Source organism: Staurois parvus, unplaced genomic scaffold (genome assembly GCF_062004578.1).
Source record: "Staurois parvus isolate SC_StPar_1 unplaced genomic scaffold, SC_StPar_1.0 ptg000665l, whole genome shotgun sequence".
Lineage (NCBI taxonomy): Eukaryota > Metazoa > Chordata > Amphibia > Anura > Ranidae > Staurois > Staurois parvus.
The window spans coordinates 425,236-440,063 of record NW_028318461.1 but is presented as its reverse complement, the minus strand read 5'-3'; the positions used below and the strand labels follow the sequence as shown (position 1 = coordinate 440,063).

The 14,828-nt window shown below is 42.7% G+C and overlaps 1 protein-coding gene across 3 annotated transcripts in view; it reads right to left on the bottom strand.

The window, feature by feature from the left end:
* The window catches only part of FASTKD1 (FASTK mitochondrial RNA regulator 1), a 92,402-nt gene that overhangs the window by 18,099 nt on the left and 59,475 nt on the right, over positions 1 to 14,828 (bottom strand). For all 3 annotated transcript variants that reach the window (XR_016305810.1, XM_089651879.1, XM_089651880.1), the window contains one exon: positions 7,062 to 7,193. Coding sequence is in view for 2 of the 3 variants with exons in the window: in XM_089651879.1 (XP_089508005.1) it covers positions 7,062 to 7,193 (132 nt within the window). In the remaining variant the exon portion in view is untranslated. The remainder of the gene's footprint in view (positions 1 to 7,061; positions 7,194 to 14,828) is intronic.

Below are 14,828 nucleotides of genomic sequence, written 5' to 3'. Positions count from 1 at the left end.
ATTAACAAAAAAAGACCAAACATTTTGAAAAAAAAACTTGTTTTTCTGGTATAAACGTTTGCAAATAAATAATTGTTCTTTATAAATTTAGGCCGAGATGTATTCTGCTACATGTCTGTGGTGAAAATAACCCAAATTAGGATGTATTTTTTAGTTTGTAGGAAAGTTATAGAGTTCACAAACTATGGTATAGATCTGAAAATTGATCAGTCCTGAAGTACTGACGGCCAATCTAATTTCTTGAGGTCCAAAAATGTCAGAACAGTACAGATATCCTCCAAATGACCACTTTTTGCAAAGTAGACAGTCCGTACTTCATAAGTGGCATGGCGAGTTTTTTGAAGTTGTATTTTTTGTCATAATTTTTCGGAAAATTTAAAAAATTATTTTCACTATTTTTCTTTACATACTGTCACCAGTGCAGTACAGCGTCATTATATAACTGGCATGTATGAAAAAAATATATAATTTTTTTTTTTCCATTAATTTTAAATTTTTATTATATTTTTTTTCTTTTTTTTAAGATTTTTTTTCATATTTCACAAAGACCAAAGTAGTACAATGTTACCATAGTAAAATTGTACTGCTTTGGGGAAGTGATCAGTATTTGTTTTTTTTTTTACACAATTTGCTTATAGCAAAGAATTACTTTGCTATAAGCAAGCATTTACCTGAATGACATCGATTCATTCAGGGTTTTTTTTTTTTTAATTTTGTGCTTAGCTGTGATTTGGCCACAGCTAATCACATGACGTGACCATTCACAGCTAGACACTAGTATACAATGGATGGCATGAATGAAGCCATCCATTGTATACAACTGTCATGTGACCTGCTGTGATTGGTCACAGCAGGTCACATGGTACCGGCAACAGGGGCCGGTACTCAGATCTGTTACTGGCCGTGTCCGAGGTACATGGCCGGTGACAGATCACGCCGCTGCGCGGCTCTGCAAGTGCACAAACTGCGCATGCCCGGGAGTACGCCATATGGCGTCCACCCAGAAATCTAATGTATTTTTCCGGCCGCCAAATGACTATTGGCCGGGCGTCTATTGGTTAAACTGGTAAATGTGCTGTAATGTGACACTGTATCCAAACAAAATATATATCCTTTTTTCACACAAATAAAGCTTTCTTTTTGCTTTTACTTTCTGACTGCCTAGTACATTGCTTGAGTGCTAAAATGCCAGGGCAGTACAAACACCCCCCAAATCACCCTTTTTTGGAAATTAGATACCCTAAGCTATTTGCTGAGAGGAATGTTGAGTCCATGGAAGATTTATTTTTCTCCCACAAGTTTTGGGAAATTTACAAAATTATTTTTTCTTTTTTTTTTTACACAAAGTTGTCATTTAAATGGTCTATTGCTCACACATACCATGGGTATATTTGGAATTAAACCCCAAAATATATTCTGCTATTTCTCATGAGTATGGGGATACCTCATGTGTGAGACTTTTTGGGAGCCTAGCCGCATACAGAAGCCCAAAATCCAATGACTCCTTTGAAAGCCTGAAGGTGCATAATTTCCTCATTTCACTTCCTCATTACCTATCACAGTTTCAGAGGCCCTGTAATACCAATAGAGCACAATCCCCAACTCATGACCCATTTTTAGAAAGTAGACACCCCAGGGAATTTAATAAGAGATGGCATGGTGAATATTTTGCAGATCTAATTTTTTGTCACAAGGTTTTGAAAAATACATTTTTGTTTTCTTTCTTAATTTTCCAAAAACTTGTGGCAACAAACGAGATCTGAAAAATGCTCACCATGCCTCTTAGCAAATACCTTAGAGTGTCTACTTTCCAAAAAGGGATCATTTGGGAGGTTTTGCACTATTGTGGCATTTCAGGGTCCCCAAAACTGCGATAGTCACTAAGCGTCATGAGGAAATAAAGCCCTTTAAAAGCTTGAAGGTGCTTATTGGATTTTGGGGTCCTGAATGCAAGAATGCCAAAGTCTCTCACATGTGGTAACCCTATACTCGGGATGTTATCCTCGCATTTTATGCCCAGCATTAGAAGCTTGTGCCACACATTACCCACTCTTCTAACCACTTGAAGACCAAGCCTTTTCTGACACTTTTCTGACATTTGTTCACATGAAAAAAAAATCTGTATATTTTGCTACAAAATTACATTGAGCTCCCAAACATTTTATATATTTTTTAAAGCAGAGGCTCTAGAGAATAAAATGGTGGGTGCTGCAGTTTTCACACAGTACTTGCGCAGAGATTTTATAATATACTATATTGTCCAATTGTTTGATAAAATATAAAAGATGTTATGCCAAGTAAATGGATACCAAACATGACATGCTTTAAAATTGTGCGCACCCATGCAACAGCGCCAGATTACGGAAATTTGTAATACCCGTAGGCGACACTTTAAAAGCTTTCACAGGTCACCACTTCAGTTACATAAGAAGGTCTAGTGCTAGAATTATAATCTCGGTTTGCCGTTTGTGGCAATACCTCACATGCATGGTGCAACTGCTGTTTACATACTGACACAGGGCCGGTGCTTGTGTATGCCTTTGTGTGCAAGGGTGCTTTAATTTTTCTCTTCTTTTTTTTATGCTGTCCATTTAAGTTTTTTTTTTAATCACTTTTATTGTTATTACAGGGAATGTAAATATCCCATGTGATAGCAATAGGCAGTGACAGGTAATCTTTTCTGAGAAATCTGGGGTCTATTAGACTCTAGATCTCTCTTCTGCCCTTAAATATCTGATCACACCAAGATTGGACTTATATAAAGGACTTGCCAAAGACCGTGTCCTGTCTTTTTTCAACTACACTTTTTGTTTTTTGTGAATGAGTATCGGGATCATGTACCCCATACTCATTCACATGGGGGGGGGGGGGGGGGGCGTGATTTTGGGGCTTGTTAAAGGGGGCTTCCAGATTCTGATAAGCCCCCTGGCTGCAGACCCCCACAACCACCGGCCCGGGTTGTGGGGAAGAGGCCCATCAACATGGGGACAAGGAGCTTTGGGGGGAGGGGAGCCCCCATGCCCCAAAGCACCCTCCCATGTTGAGGGCATGTGGCCTGATATGGTCCCCCCCCCCCCCCGTTCCCGACCTGCCAGGCTACATGCTCGGATAAGGGTCTGGTAGGAATTTGGGGGGGGACCCCCATGCCATTTAAAATTTTTGCGTGGGAGTTCCCCTCAAATCCATAACAGGCCCGAAGGGCTTGGTATGGATGGGAGGTGGGAACCTCACGCCGTTTTTTTAATTAGTATGGTGCCGGTTTTTAAATGTAATTACCGCTTTTTTTTTTTCTTCACTATAGTTCAGAGATTCAGCTGTCACTTTCTCCCCAGCTAAAAGAGAAAGTTTCTTTTTAGTTTATTTCCCCAAGTTAAAAGAAGCAATGTTTCCTTTTAGTTTCCTAAAAGAAACAAAGCTTTCTTTCGCTCCGGGGAAAGTGACAGCTCTGTGAGCTATAGTGAAGACAAAAAAAACCAACAATTGCATTTAAAAATTGGCACCGACATGCACTTCGTATTGCAAAAAAAAATTGTAAAAAATTTGTAAACCGTGGCATTATTTTCAATGGATTTTCATTTGTAAACCGAAAATTACATTAACCGAGCTGTTTGTAAAACTAAGGTACACTGTATATACAGTTGTGGCCAAAATTATTCAACCCCCACTGAAATTGAGTGTTTTGGCCAGTTTGACATTGCTTTTGATCATTCAGTCATCTTGCTTACATTTACATTAAAGAGGCACTTGTAGGTCAGACAAATATAACATAACAGTTATAATGAAATAACCACAAATGTCTTTTCTGTGCTCACAGCATTATCAGTTTTATTCAACCCCCAAGTGACATTCAATCTTAGTACTTAGTACAGCATCCTTTTACAGTTATAACAGCTTTTAAACGTGAAGCATAGCTTGACACAAGTGTCTTGCAGCGATCTACGGGTATCTTCGCCCATTCTTCATGGGCAAAGGCCTCCAGTTCAGTCACATTCTTAGGCTTGCGCACTGCAACTGCTTTCTTTAAGTCCCACCAGAGGTTCTCAATCGGATTTAAGTCTGGTGACTGCGATGGCCACTCCAAAATGTTCCAGCCTTTCCTCTGCAACCATGCTCTAGTGGACTTGGAGGTATGCTTGGGATCATTGTCCTGTTGAAAGGTCCAACGTCTCCCAAGCCTCAGGTGTGTGACGGACTGCATCACGTTTCCATCCAATATCTCCTGGTACTGAAGAGAATTCATGGTACCTTGCACACGCTGAAGCTTCCCTGTACCTGCAGAAGCAAAACAGCCCCAAAGCATGATTGACCCTCCACCATGCTTCACAGTAGGCAAGGTGTTCTTTTCATCATAGGCCTTGTTCTTCCTCCTCCAAACATAGCGTTGATCCATGGGCCCAAACAGTTCTAATTTTGTTTCATCAGTCCACAGAACACTATCCCACAACTTTTGTGGTTTGTCCACATGGCTTTTGGCATACTGCAGTCGACTCTTCTTATTCTTTGGAGACAGCAAGGGGGTACGCCTGGGAGTTCTGGCACGGAGGCCTTCATTACGCAGTGTGCATCTTATTGTCTGGGCTGAAACTTCTGTACCCACATCTGACAAATCTTTTCTCAGTTCCTCAGCAGTCACACGGGGACTTCTCTCCACTCTACGCTTCAGGTAGCGCACAGCAGTCGAAGTCAGCATCTTCTTTCTGCCACGACCAGGTAGCGTTTCAACAGTGCCCTTTGCCTTGAATTTGCGAATGATGCTTCCTAAGGTGTCTCTTGGTATGTTTAACATCTTTGCAATCTTCTTATAGCCATTGCCCTTCCTGTGAAGAGAAATCACCTCTTCTCTTGTCTTCCTGGACCATTCTCTTGCCTTCACCATGTTTGTAACCACACCAGTAAATGTCTAGAAGGAGCTGAGTATCACAGTCATTTTAAAGCTGCCTAATTGGTGCTTATTATGCTTGATTGCTGCTCGGTGACATCCACAGGTGTTTTCAATACCTGATGGAAAGCACCTGTATGAACCTCTGTTCTTCAGAGTGGTAGTCTTTAAGGGGTTGAATAATTGTGGCAATGAAGAAACCACATAAGAACCATTTACTACTGTATTACATAAACAATTGATGTCATTTTAGTTGCATTTGGGTAGTTACAACGTCCTTGTAGGATTTGATTCTGAATACAATTCCAAATGTACACTATAGTCCCTAAACCCCTTTACAGCATTGGGGGTTGAATAATTTTGGACACAACTGTATGTCTGCAAATTTCTGGTTAAGGTGATTTACGAGAGGCCGAATTTTGTGGAGCCTATCATATTCAGGGTCACCCCGAGGATGACAGTGTATTGTCACTGAAATGCATAAATCGTATTATATCTATGCCTGGCCATGGTAGCAAAGTACACGGGCATAATTAATCGGGTTTGTGGACCAATATGACCCTGGACTCATTCTTTTTAGTAATGCCCATGTTGAGGGTTAGGCCCAATAAAACTTTAAATTCAGAAACCATAATAGATTTCCATGCAAATTGTCTGGCAAGGTTTGAATTTGGGTTGGCGGCGATAAATTGCGGTGCATATAAATTGCTTTGGTCCACAATCAATCCAGATCTTACACAAAAAACAGCTCCAAAAAATTAATGGGAGTAGTTACATTTGCTGTTTCCACCGGGAATTCCAGGTTGGACTATGAAGGGGGGGGGGGGGGGGGGGGAGTACGGGTACTGCAGAATTTGTGGGCTGCCAATCAACATTTGCAAGCACATCCAGAAGGACACTATAGGTTCTACGGGCCTTTGTTTGAATTCTTGGTGGCTGGTATGTAAAAGACCAGGATGTACTAAGGCTGCTGGTGATTCCTGTATACATGGGGTGAGTTGGTGTCGTTGAAACGTAGTTGCTTATTTTCTGATGACGTAGTTATGCCGTACGTTGCGCTCCACCTGCATTCCACCGCAGTACACAGTGGTTTTCCGGTCACATCTTTCGCTCCTGGATACCATTGCACTGGACTACAGATGTGCCTTAATCTATCTTTTAAAATGTGAGTGTTCATTTACACCATTGTTTACAATTAAATATTAATGGTCTGCACTCAGTGGCGCCTTCTTTCATTCCTTTTTTACATCAGAATCCTGTAGGCCTCTTTACTAGTGTACCTTTCACTGAACATTTTATAGGTACCTAGTGTGACTCACAGGAAAAAGAGCACCTGACAGGGACTGCTTGAACTGCTACAAAAAAAAATGACCTGCAAGTGCTAGCAGAGATCAGGCGTGATCTTGCCAATGCTGCAATTTTGTGTGTAATGTATCAAAATAGAGGGATCTACTGACAGAGGGGCCAATTGCAGATGCTGGCAGGTGTCAGGGCTGATCCTGCCAACGCAGCATTTTTGGGGACGCTATACTATTGTGAACGTTGATCTGTTCAAAGATATTGATTCATTCAGACACTATACTAGCAATAGAAGTTTATAGTGTACATGTGAGCATGTTCCTGGCAATCAAAGGATTAAATGTGATAGTAATGGAGTGACGGACAATCTGACGCTATCAGGGAGGGAAGCTAACTTGTGCTGACACTATCTGAAGTCGCCTGTCACAATACAGTGATCAATAAAAAAAAATCTGCATACTATACTAATAATACTGGTGACAAGGCAGTGAAAGGGTTAGCTGGGGGACAAACAAGGGGTTAAATGTGGCCTGGCTGTGCTTTTACTGTGTCAGTGTGCTGCTTTGACTGGAAGAGTGATCTGCTTTCTTCTCTCTCTGGAACAGAATGTGCTCCAGAGAGAAGATTGCATCATTTCCTGTGCCAGTGTTCTGTAAACACAGGCACGGGATGATCTCCAATTCGGTACAACCAATCAGCAGGTCCAGGCCACATCACACACATCACTGGCCTAGGTCTGGTGCGTGATCGAGGCTGTGAACATGCCGGTAACACGGATCATGTTTATATATGTGATTTTGCACTGGAAGTTCACCCTGTAGCAGTAAATCTGCTATAGGGCAAACAGCAACTGGTTAAACAACAGACTCTTGCAAGACTTCACCTCTCCATTGCAGCTGTTGAGAAACTTGGTCATGGAACCAGGGAATCTGATACTCTGGGCACTCAATACATACAGCTCGATTTAATTCCATCAGAAACTTCCTAACAATCACAGATTTCTCAGGTTCAGTAACTGCAAAAAAAAAAGAAAGAGGTAAGTCAATGTAATTAAATTTACAGATCTTCAATTCCTAATGCCTCTGATGTGCTAGTCAAAGCTATACATTAACATTAGACTGAAACTGAGCTTTTAAAAAATTCTCAAGATCAATTAGATGAAAAAAAAAAAAACATCGGAAAGGAGAAATGTCACTGTATTTAATCAGACTCACTGATTCAATTTCAAATTTTGACATAGCTGCTATCTAAAAATCTTAGACATTATATAAGGGAGTAAAAAAAGTCTTGTACTGTTAGATATGTTAGCAAAATGAAAGAATGGTTGGATCACTTTAAACATTACCATCTCACTGTGTTTCAAGTCCTATTCCTTAGAAGCCATGTACTGGTGATGGCCAAAAACCCTAAAACTGATCTAAACAGTTTAGAACAAACGACTTCATAACATTAGGCTACATTTGCACTGTACACCACAGTTCTAAATGTGCACCTGGTTGATGGGGCATAAAGGAATGATTTCCACTGCTCCACCCACACTCTAGAAATAAGGAGTTATCCTCTTATTTTTTAGATATCTAATATGTAATGTAAAGTAAAAACTTTCTGATTTAAGAAGGCTTTACTGTGCTGCATGTGGAGTTGGTTTGGGTTTTTTTTCTCATTCCCTTAGCTCTTTCTTGCTATAACCTGTATGATTATACTGTTTCATTGAAACAATCAAAGTATAACTAAAGTCAACTTTTTTTTTTTTTAGTTTGAATGGAATGGAGAGGCATTAGAACCTTTAAGTTTTTATTGTTGTCTGCGCCCGTTAGGGAGATTCGTCCTATTTGTCCTGTTTAGCGTTATCATTGAAAGTTAAAATAAAAGAAATTGGGGCGTAGCTGAAGATGGCCTCATGTTAGTGGAGCACTGACTTTGACGGAAGATTCCAGCTTCTATCTCGGGATATTTAAGCGATGGAAGGTACCCTCCCGCAACTAAGACGCCCCACTCCGAACTTGGGCTCAACTTACCAGAGATTTTTTTGCTAGCAATCCTTTGATCCGCCGCAGGGCTGCTCGGGCTGATCTTCGGGCCTGCCTCAGGGCGGGGCGGCCGCCTCGGCCTCTCCTAGACACTCTCCTGTGACAGACCGCAATGTGGCAAGTGATTCATCACTCCTCTCACTTATGCAACAAAAGATGTCGGATCTTCAGGGTATTGCCAGACATCAAATAGACCTTTTTGGCGGCCAATGCCGTCCTCAAATCCGATTTACATTCTGTGGCGGCCCAAATAGAGGCGGTGGAGAACACAGTCGGGCAACATGACTCTGCCATTACGGACCTGCGCCAAATGACCGGTCGCCATAATCTACATTCAATCGCTATGCAGAAACACATTGAGGATCTGGACTGTGGAGCATGACCAACTACCATGCGCTCTGCAGATGCTTTTCAATGATCTCCTAGAGGGGCCTCGGGACATCTTGGTAGAGTTGGAGCAAATATATAGAGCACTCATGCACCGACGGAGAGATACAGACCTACCACGGGATGTGATTTGTTGTTTTGTGAGCTACCGTCTGAAAGAGGAAGTGGTGCAGAGGGCTAGGGAGCAGGAACTACTAACTTTTAATAAGGCTACCATACAGATTTTTCAGGATCTCTCTATGATCACCATACAAAACCAAAGAGCCCTGCGGCCCTTACCATCTGCCCTACATGAACACAGAATTGCATACAAATGGCGATTCCCCTTTAGCCTGTCTGCTATCTGTAGGGGCTGTACCTATGTCCTTCGGAATCCGAAAGAACTGCAGTCTTTTTGTGAGGCACTTCAAATCCCTATGGTGGAGGTGCCGGAGTGGTATCAGGACTTCCGACTCCCCGAAACCTGGCAGCAGGATGACTGCTGCCTAGATGGCATCGAGCGAGTCCACTCCGATAGAGCACACTCTGCCCTTTGCCTGCCGTCTGGGGTAGTGGAGGGGGGTTAGGAAGACCAGGTCGCCTAATCCGCCAGCCTGTTGCCCTCGTTTGCTGTTCCAGGGGGCCTACCATCTTTCTCGTTGCACTGAGGGGACATGGCCTTTTGATACGCTTCCATGCTGGTCAGCGGTCTGATCTACATTCTCAGTACCACAGTGTTTCGTCACCGTACTTCTTTGTCCTTGGTCTGCAACAGCTGAGCTTGGGGGCCAGGGAATTTACATCTGACTTTATGTTATGCTGTATAACCTGGAGATGGCAAGTACTTTTTTGCTATGTGTTCTTGATGGATGCCAGTTAGTTGGTTAGCATGCCTTGCCCTAGCATAGGTTGCGGAGTGTGCAATTGTAGGCCATAACCGTTAGCTTATGCTGAGATACATATTGCTACGTATGTTATTTTATGCCTGCCCCCTTTCTGTGACATGGTGGAGCAAGGAGTTTGCTTCTCACCCCCCCCCCCCTCTTCCCGTGTGGGGACTGCGTTGGTAGGGGCCTCGGGACCTGGTTGGGGAGTTTCCCTTCTGGGGCTCGAGCGCGGGTATTGCTTTGCGGCCTCCCTGTGGGCGTGGGGCTCTGGTCGGGAGGTGGGGGGGGCCTACGTCTCCAGGGGGCGTAAGCGCCAGTAGCTGTACGGGTGTTGATGCGACCCTCAGGGATGGGGGTCTAAGGTGAGGTGTGGTGGGTGTGGGACCGGGTCCTTCAAGGGCCGTATTTCTGTACATGTGCTCGCTTACCTGTCCGACCTATGTGATCTGTGATTTGTCCCCTTTTCCTTTTTTACCCTTTTTATTTTATTTCCCTTATCCCAGGTGCTGTTGCTGACTTTATATACAATATACATGCTGGTTTCTCCCCTCGGAGTTCAGATCCTACTTGTGTTTTTTTTTCCTTATTACCCTCACCCAGCGGGGAATCCTCCTCTGGGTCTGGGTTTTATACCGTTGGACCAGTTCGGTTGTTTGTTGTCTGTTCCTGCTGTCACTCTCCTTACTGGCTAGTGGGACTTCTCTCTCTCTCTCTCTCTTCTTTCAGGCCCCCTCCCCTCTTCAGTCCCCCCTCTCTCTTTTTTCTCTTCTTCCCCTCTTACCCCCCCCTTTTTTTTTTGTTGATTGCTGCTAGGGGGGATTGAGAATGCCAGCCCCCCACCGCATAGGGAACTTTGGACGATCAACCCTCCATCGTCCCTCCTCCCTTAAGATGCTCTATGTGAACGCCAAGGGCCTTAATATTCCTGAGAAGCATTCCCAGTTCCTCCATGACTTCCACAAGCAAAGGGCTCACATAGTGTTTATACAGGAGACACATTTTAGATTGGATTGTGTGCCCAAACTTACTAATTCCAGTTTTCCAGTGGTGTATCATGCAGCTGTGGTGGATTCCAAGTCCAAGGGGGGTAACTTGTTTTCTAAAAACCTGCAGTTCTCTCTCCAGGCTAGAAAGGCAGATCCTAATGGGCGATTTTTACTACTTAAAAGGCAAACTTGGCCACTGTCCAGTTACTTTGTCTAACATTTATTGCCCCAATGAGAGACAGGTGGGCTTCTTTTGAGAATTGTACCCCTTTACGGCCCTGAGCTACATTAAGCAATGCCTTTCTGACCTCTCGCTTCATGAGTCCTGGCGTGTTTTAGATCCCTCTGTGAAAGATTATACGTTCTTTTCCCCACCTCACCAGTAATATTCACGCATAGGTTACCTCTTTAGGTCTCAAGATGACTTACATTATCTGATGTCTGCTACCACTGACCCTATGATCCTTTCGGATCAACACCCCATCTCTATGACTTTGACGTTTCCTGAAAAGGAATTTAGAACGAAATGCTGGCACTTAGACTCCTTCCTCCTCAGTGACCCCTTGAGAGTACAGACGTTGCAGCCGAATCTTCAGTCTTTTTTTACTCTCAATGAAATGCCCGACATAATGGGAGGCATATAAATGTGTGATTTGGGGAGAGTTTATACTATGCAGACGGCCCTCAAAATAGAACATCAGCGTAAGCTTCAAGATCTCATGTCGGAAAGAACTAATCTTGAACATGCACACAAACTCTCACTACCACAATCGACCTGGTCTAAGTTGATTCTACTCTGACAGGAGCTTAAGGAAGAGCTAGGACAACGCAGACGCTGGAATTATCTGGCTAAACATAGCCTGCCGGCCCTGTCTCCAGAACAAACCCATGGAGGCCCCTCTCTCTGCACAGGAGCTGGACCAGGCCCTGAAGCAAATGAAAGTAGGAAAGACTCCTGGTCCAGATGGGCTCTCGGCTCAATATTATAAGTGTTTCCAACCTGCTTTGACGTTGCGTTTTCTGAAACCGCTTAATTCCCTCAAGGACTTCCCTGTTGCTTCATCAACTTTGCTGTAGGCCCATATTACGCTCATTCTGAAGGCGGGTAAGGTCACACGAGTAGAGAGCTATAGACCGATATCTTTGATCAATGTGGTTATTAAATTGTATGCAAAAATGCTGGCGAATTGGCTTTTACCCTTTCTCTCGGGGTAGATAGGATTGGACCAAGTGGGCTTTGTTCCGGGCAGGGAGGCAAGGGACAATACCATCAAGGCTCTTAATGTACATCATTGACTAATGGATAGATGCCAGCTGGGATTCTTTCTCTCCCTGGATGCCGAAAAGGCATTTGATCGAATAACCTGAGACTACATGGAGCTGACTTTGAGCTCCTTGGGTTTACGCCATCAGTTTTACTCGAGAATCGTGTCCCTGTATGCATTGTCTAAGGCCAGAGTAGGCTCTAATGGTCATCTGTCAGCTCCCTTTCCCATACTTAACGGCACGAGTCTGGGATGCCCGCTTTCACCGATCCTTTTTATTCTCACCTTAGAGCCCTTCCTTCGGTCCCTTTGCGCCAACCCTTTGATACGGGGGGTTTGAACTCAAAAGGGAGAGGTGAAACTAGCCACCTTCGCTGACGGCATACTGTGGTTTCTGACTGAACCTCGCTCTGCCTTGCCAGAACTCCTACGGGCACTGGAGCATTTCCAGTCCCTGTCCAATTTATCTATTAATTACTTCAAATCCCATGCCCTTAACATATCCTTGCCAGGCGATGAGATGACCTACTGTGTGCGCAACTTTCCTTTTACTTGGAAAAAAGATATCATAACATACCTTGGAATCCAACTACCTGCAGACCTGCAGGACTTTTACAAGTTTAAATTTCCCAAAACTCTTATCCACCATAGTTTGGGATCTCAGCGAATAGGATTGATCATGTTACTCATGGTCTGGCAGAACAGCCATTCTTAAAATGAAAGTATTACCTCGTCTCTTATATGTCTTCCAAACTGTCCCTATAGCCTTACCGGCGGCTTTTTTTTCTTTTCCCCGAAACGCGCAATGCTAGAGTTTGTATGGCGCAAGAAAGCTCATAGATTCAGTTTTGCCCTGTTGACCATGCCCAAACACAAACTGCGCAGTTCTTGTTACACCACTCTGGGTTACCTAAACGATTGTGTAAGTCCCTAGCGATGTACATGATAAATGCTTCTAGATTGTACATCCCTGTCTACTGGCGTGTGGACCACGCCCCCATGGTGGTTGAGTGGTTCAGGCGTATTGAAAAAATCCTGGCCATGGAGGAGCTGATACATGTCTTGCAGGAGAGGATCACACACTTTCATAAAACATGGATGTGTTGGCTTCAGTATCAATCTCAAACTGAATATAAATCGACCTTCTCCAATTGGTAAGGTGATCGTATAGCTTGAACTCCACAAATCTGGAGTCTTTTCGATCGACTGATGGGAGGCGGTGAGATCCTTTGGTCTTTTTCTGGGGGAGTGTTGTGTGGTTCTTTCCTTTCCTCCCTAGTTGGCATCACCTTTTCTTTCCGTATTCCTTTCCTCCTTCTATTCTATTCCTTGCAGTGTGTTCTGTGTTTTTGCATGCATGTTTTGCCCTGTTGTCGAGCAGATTAAAAAACGCAAAACAGATAAAAAATGTAATGTGCATTTTTTATGCATTTTTGCTGCTTTTTTAATGCATTTCAGGCCTGGTTCATAAAAAAACAAAAACCAATGCAGTTTGTGTTGTATCAGTTTTGCAGTGTGTTTTGCATTTTTGTATGTGTGTCTTTTGAAAAAAAATTTTTGGCAAATTTGTTGCTGGTAAGATTAAAAACGCAGGCTCAATTTTCTGAACCAGGCCTGAAACGCATTGAAAATGCAGCAAAAAAGCATACATGTTACGTTTTTGATGTGTTTTGCATTTTTAATTAGCCCAACAAAAAGCTGGCCAAAAAAAAAAAAAAAGACAATGTGTCAAAAAACAAAACAAAAAATGTGCATGCAAAACGTACTGCAAAAAGTACGGTAAAACAGACAAACACAAACTGCATTGGTGTGAACCAGGTCTGAAATGCATTGAAAATGCAGCAAAGGCACTTTAAAAACACACACGTGTTATGTTTTTGATACATGTTGCGTTTTTAATATTCCCAGTAACAAGTTGGCTGGAAAAAAAAAAAAAATTAGCAAAACGCATAAAAAAAACTCCTCAAAAATGTGTGTGCAAAAGAAAAGCAAAAACGGACAAAACGCAAACTGCACTGGTGAGAACCAGGCCTGAAATGCACTGAAAACACAGCAAAAATGCATTAAAAAAACACGTGCTTTTTTTTAATCACCTGACCTATGAAAAAACTCACCCTAAACGTGGTAAAATTCTGGTAAAATTGTGGGTAAAATCGTGGCAAAATCATGTCATGGGTAAAAACACAGCAAAATCGTATGCAAAATCACAAGTAAAATTGTGGCAAAATCCCAGGTAAAATTGAAGCAAAATGCATTTGTTGTGCGGAAAAATGTGCTGCGATCACAGGCAAAAACGCCCAGTGTGTTCAGGTGCCATTGAAATGAATTGCACCTGAACAAGCAATAGCACGTTTTCACATTTTCACAGCACATTTTCAAATCACAGACAGAATCACAGCCATTCCACCAGCAATTTGAAACGCCCTGTGTGAATGGAGCTTTGTTTCTGTTGTGTTGTGGCCAGGAATGTGATCACATGGAAGCATACAAGCAGCGGCGTCTGTTAGAAAAATAGAAAGAAGAATTCCAATATTTGATTCCAGCAAATAACAGTGGATAAACAATCTAATTCTGGGCATGTGGCCATATTTATTCTGGGATTAAAAACAGAATGTCAGGGCAGTTAGTTCCTATTCTGTTGTGACTGGAGGGTGAGTGATCACATGTGAGGATAGCAATGGCAGCTGGGTGTACACACATTGAACATGTACAGACCTAGTGGACCCACCCTCATTCACTGCAATTCCATGAGATTGATGGGAAGTGTAGTTTCCTCAGAGGAAAGGATATGATGGAATCCCAGGTGTTACACTTTCTCCTTGGCAGAGCATACATTGTTGACTTCCTGAAAATTCAATTAGACTTTTCTCTTCAACCGTAAGGAATTTCACAAATGTATTAAATGTTTAGTGTTTTGTGTAGGGGGTGTATGAGTGGGTTTTTCTTTAAACCTTTCATTTAGCAAATAAGGATCATTTTGTTTAGTTATGAAGTCTTCTGTAGCATTCCCTATAAGAATTATTATATGCAGTAGCAGTGATGTAGTAGTGGCTTTTTTTTAATCACCTGACCTATGAAAAAACTCACCCTAAACGTGGTAAAATTCTGGTAAAATT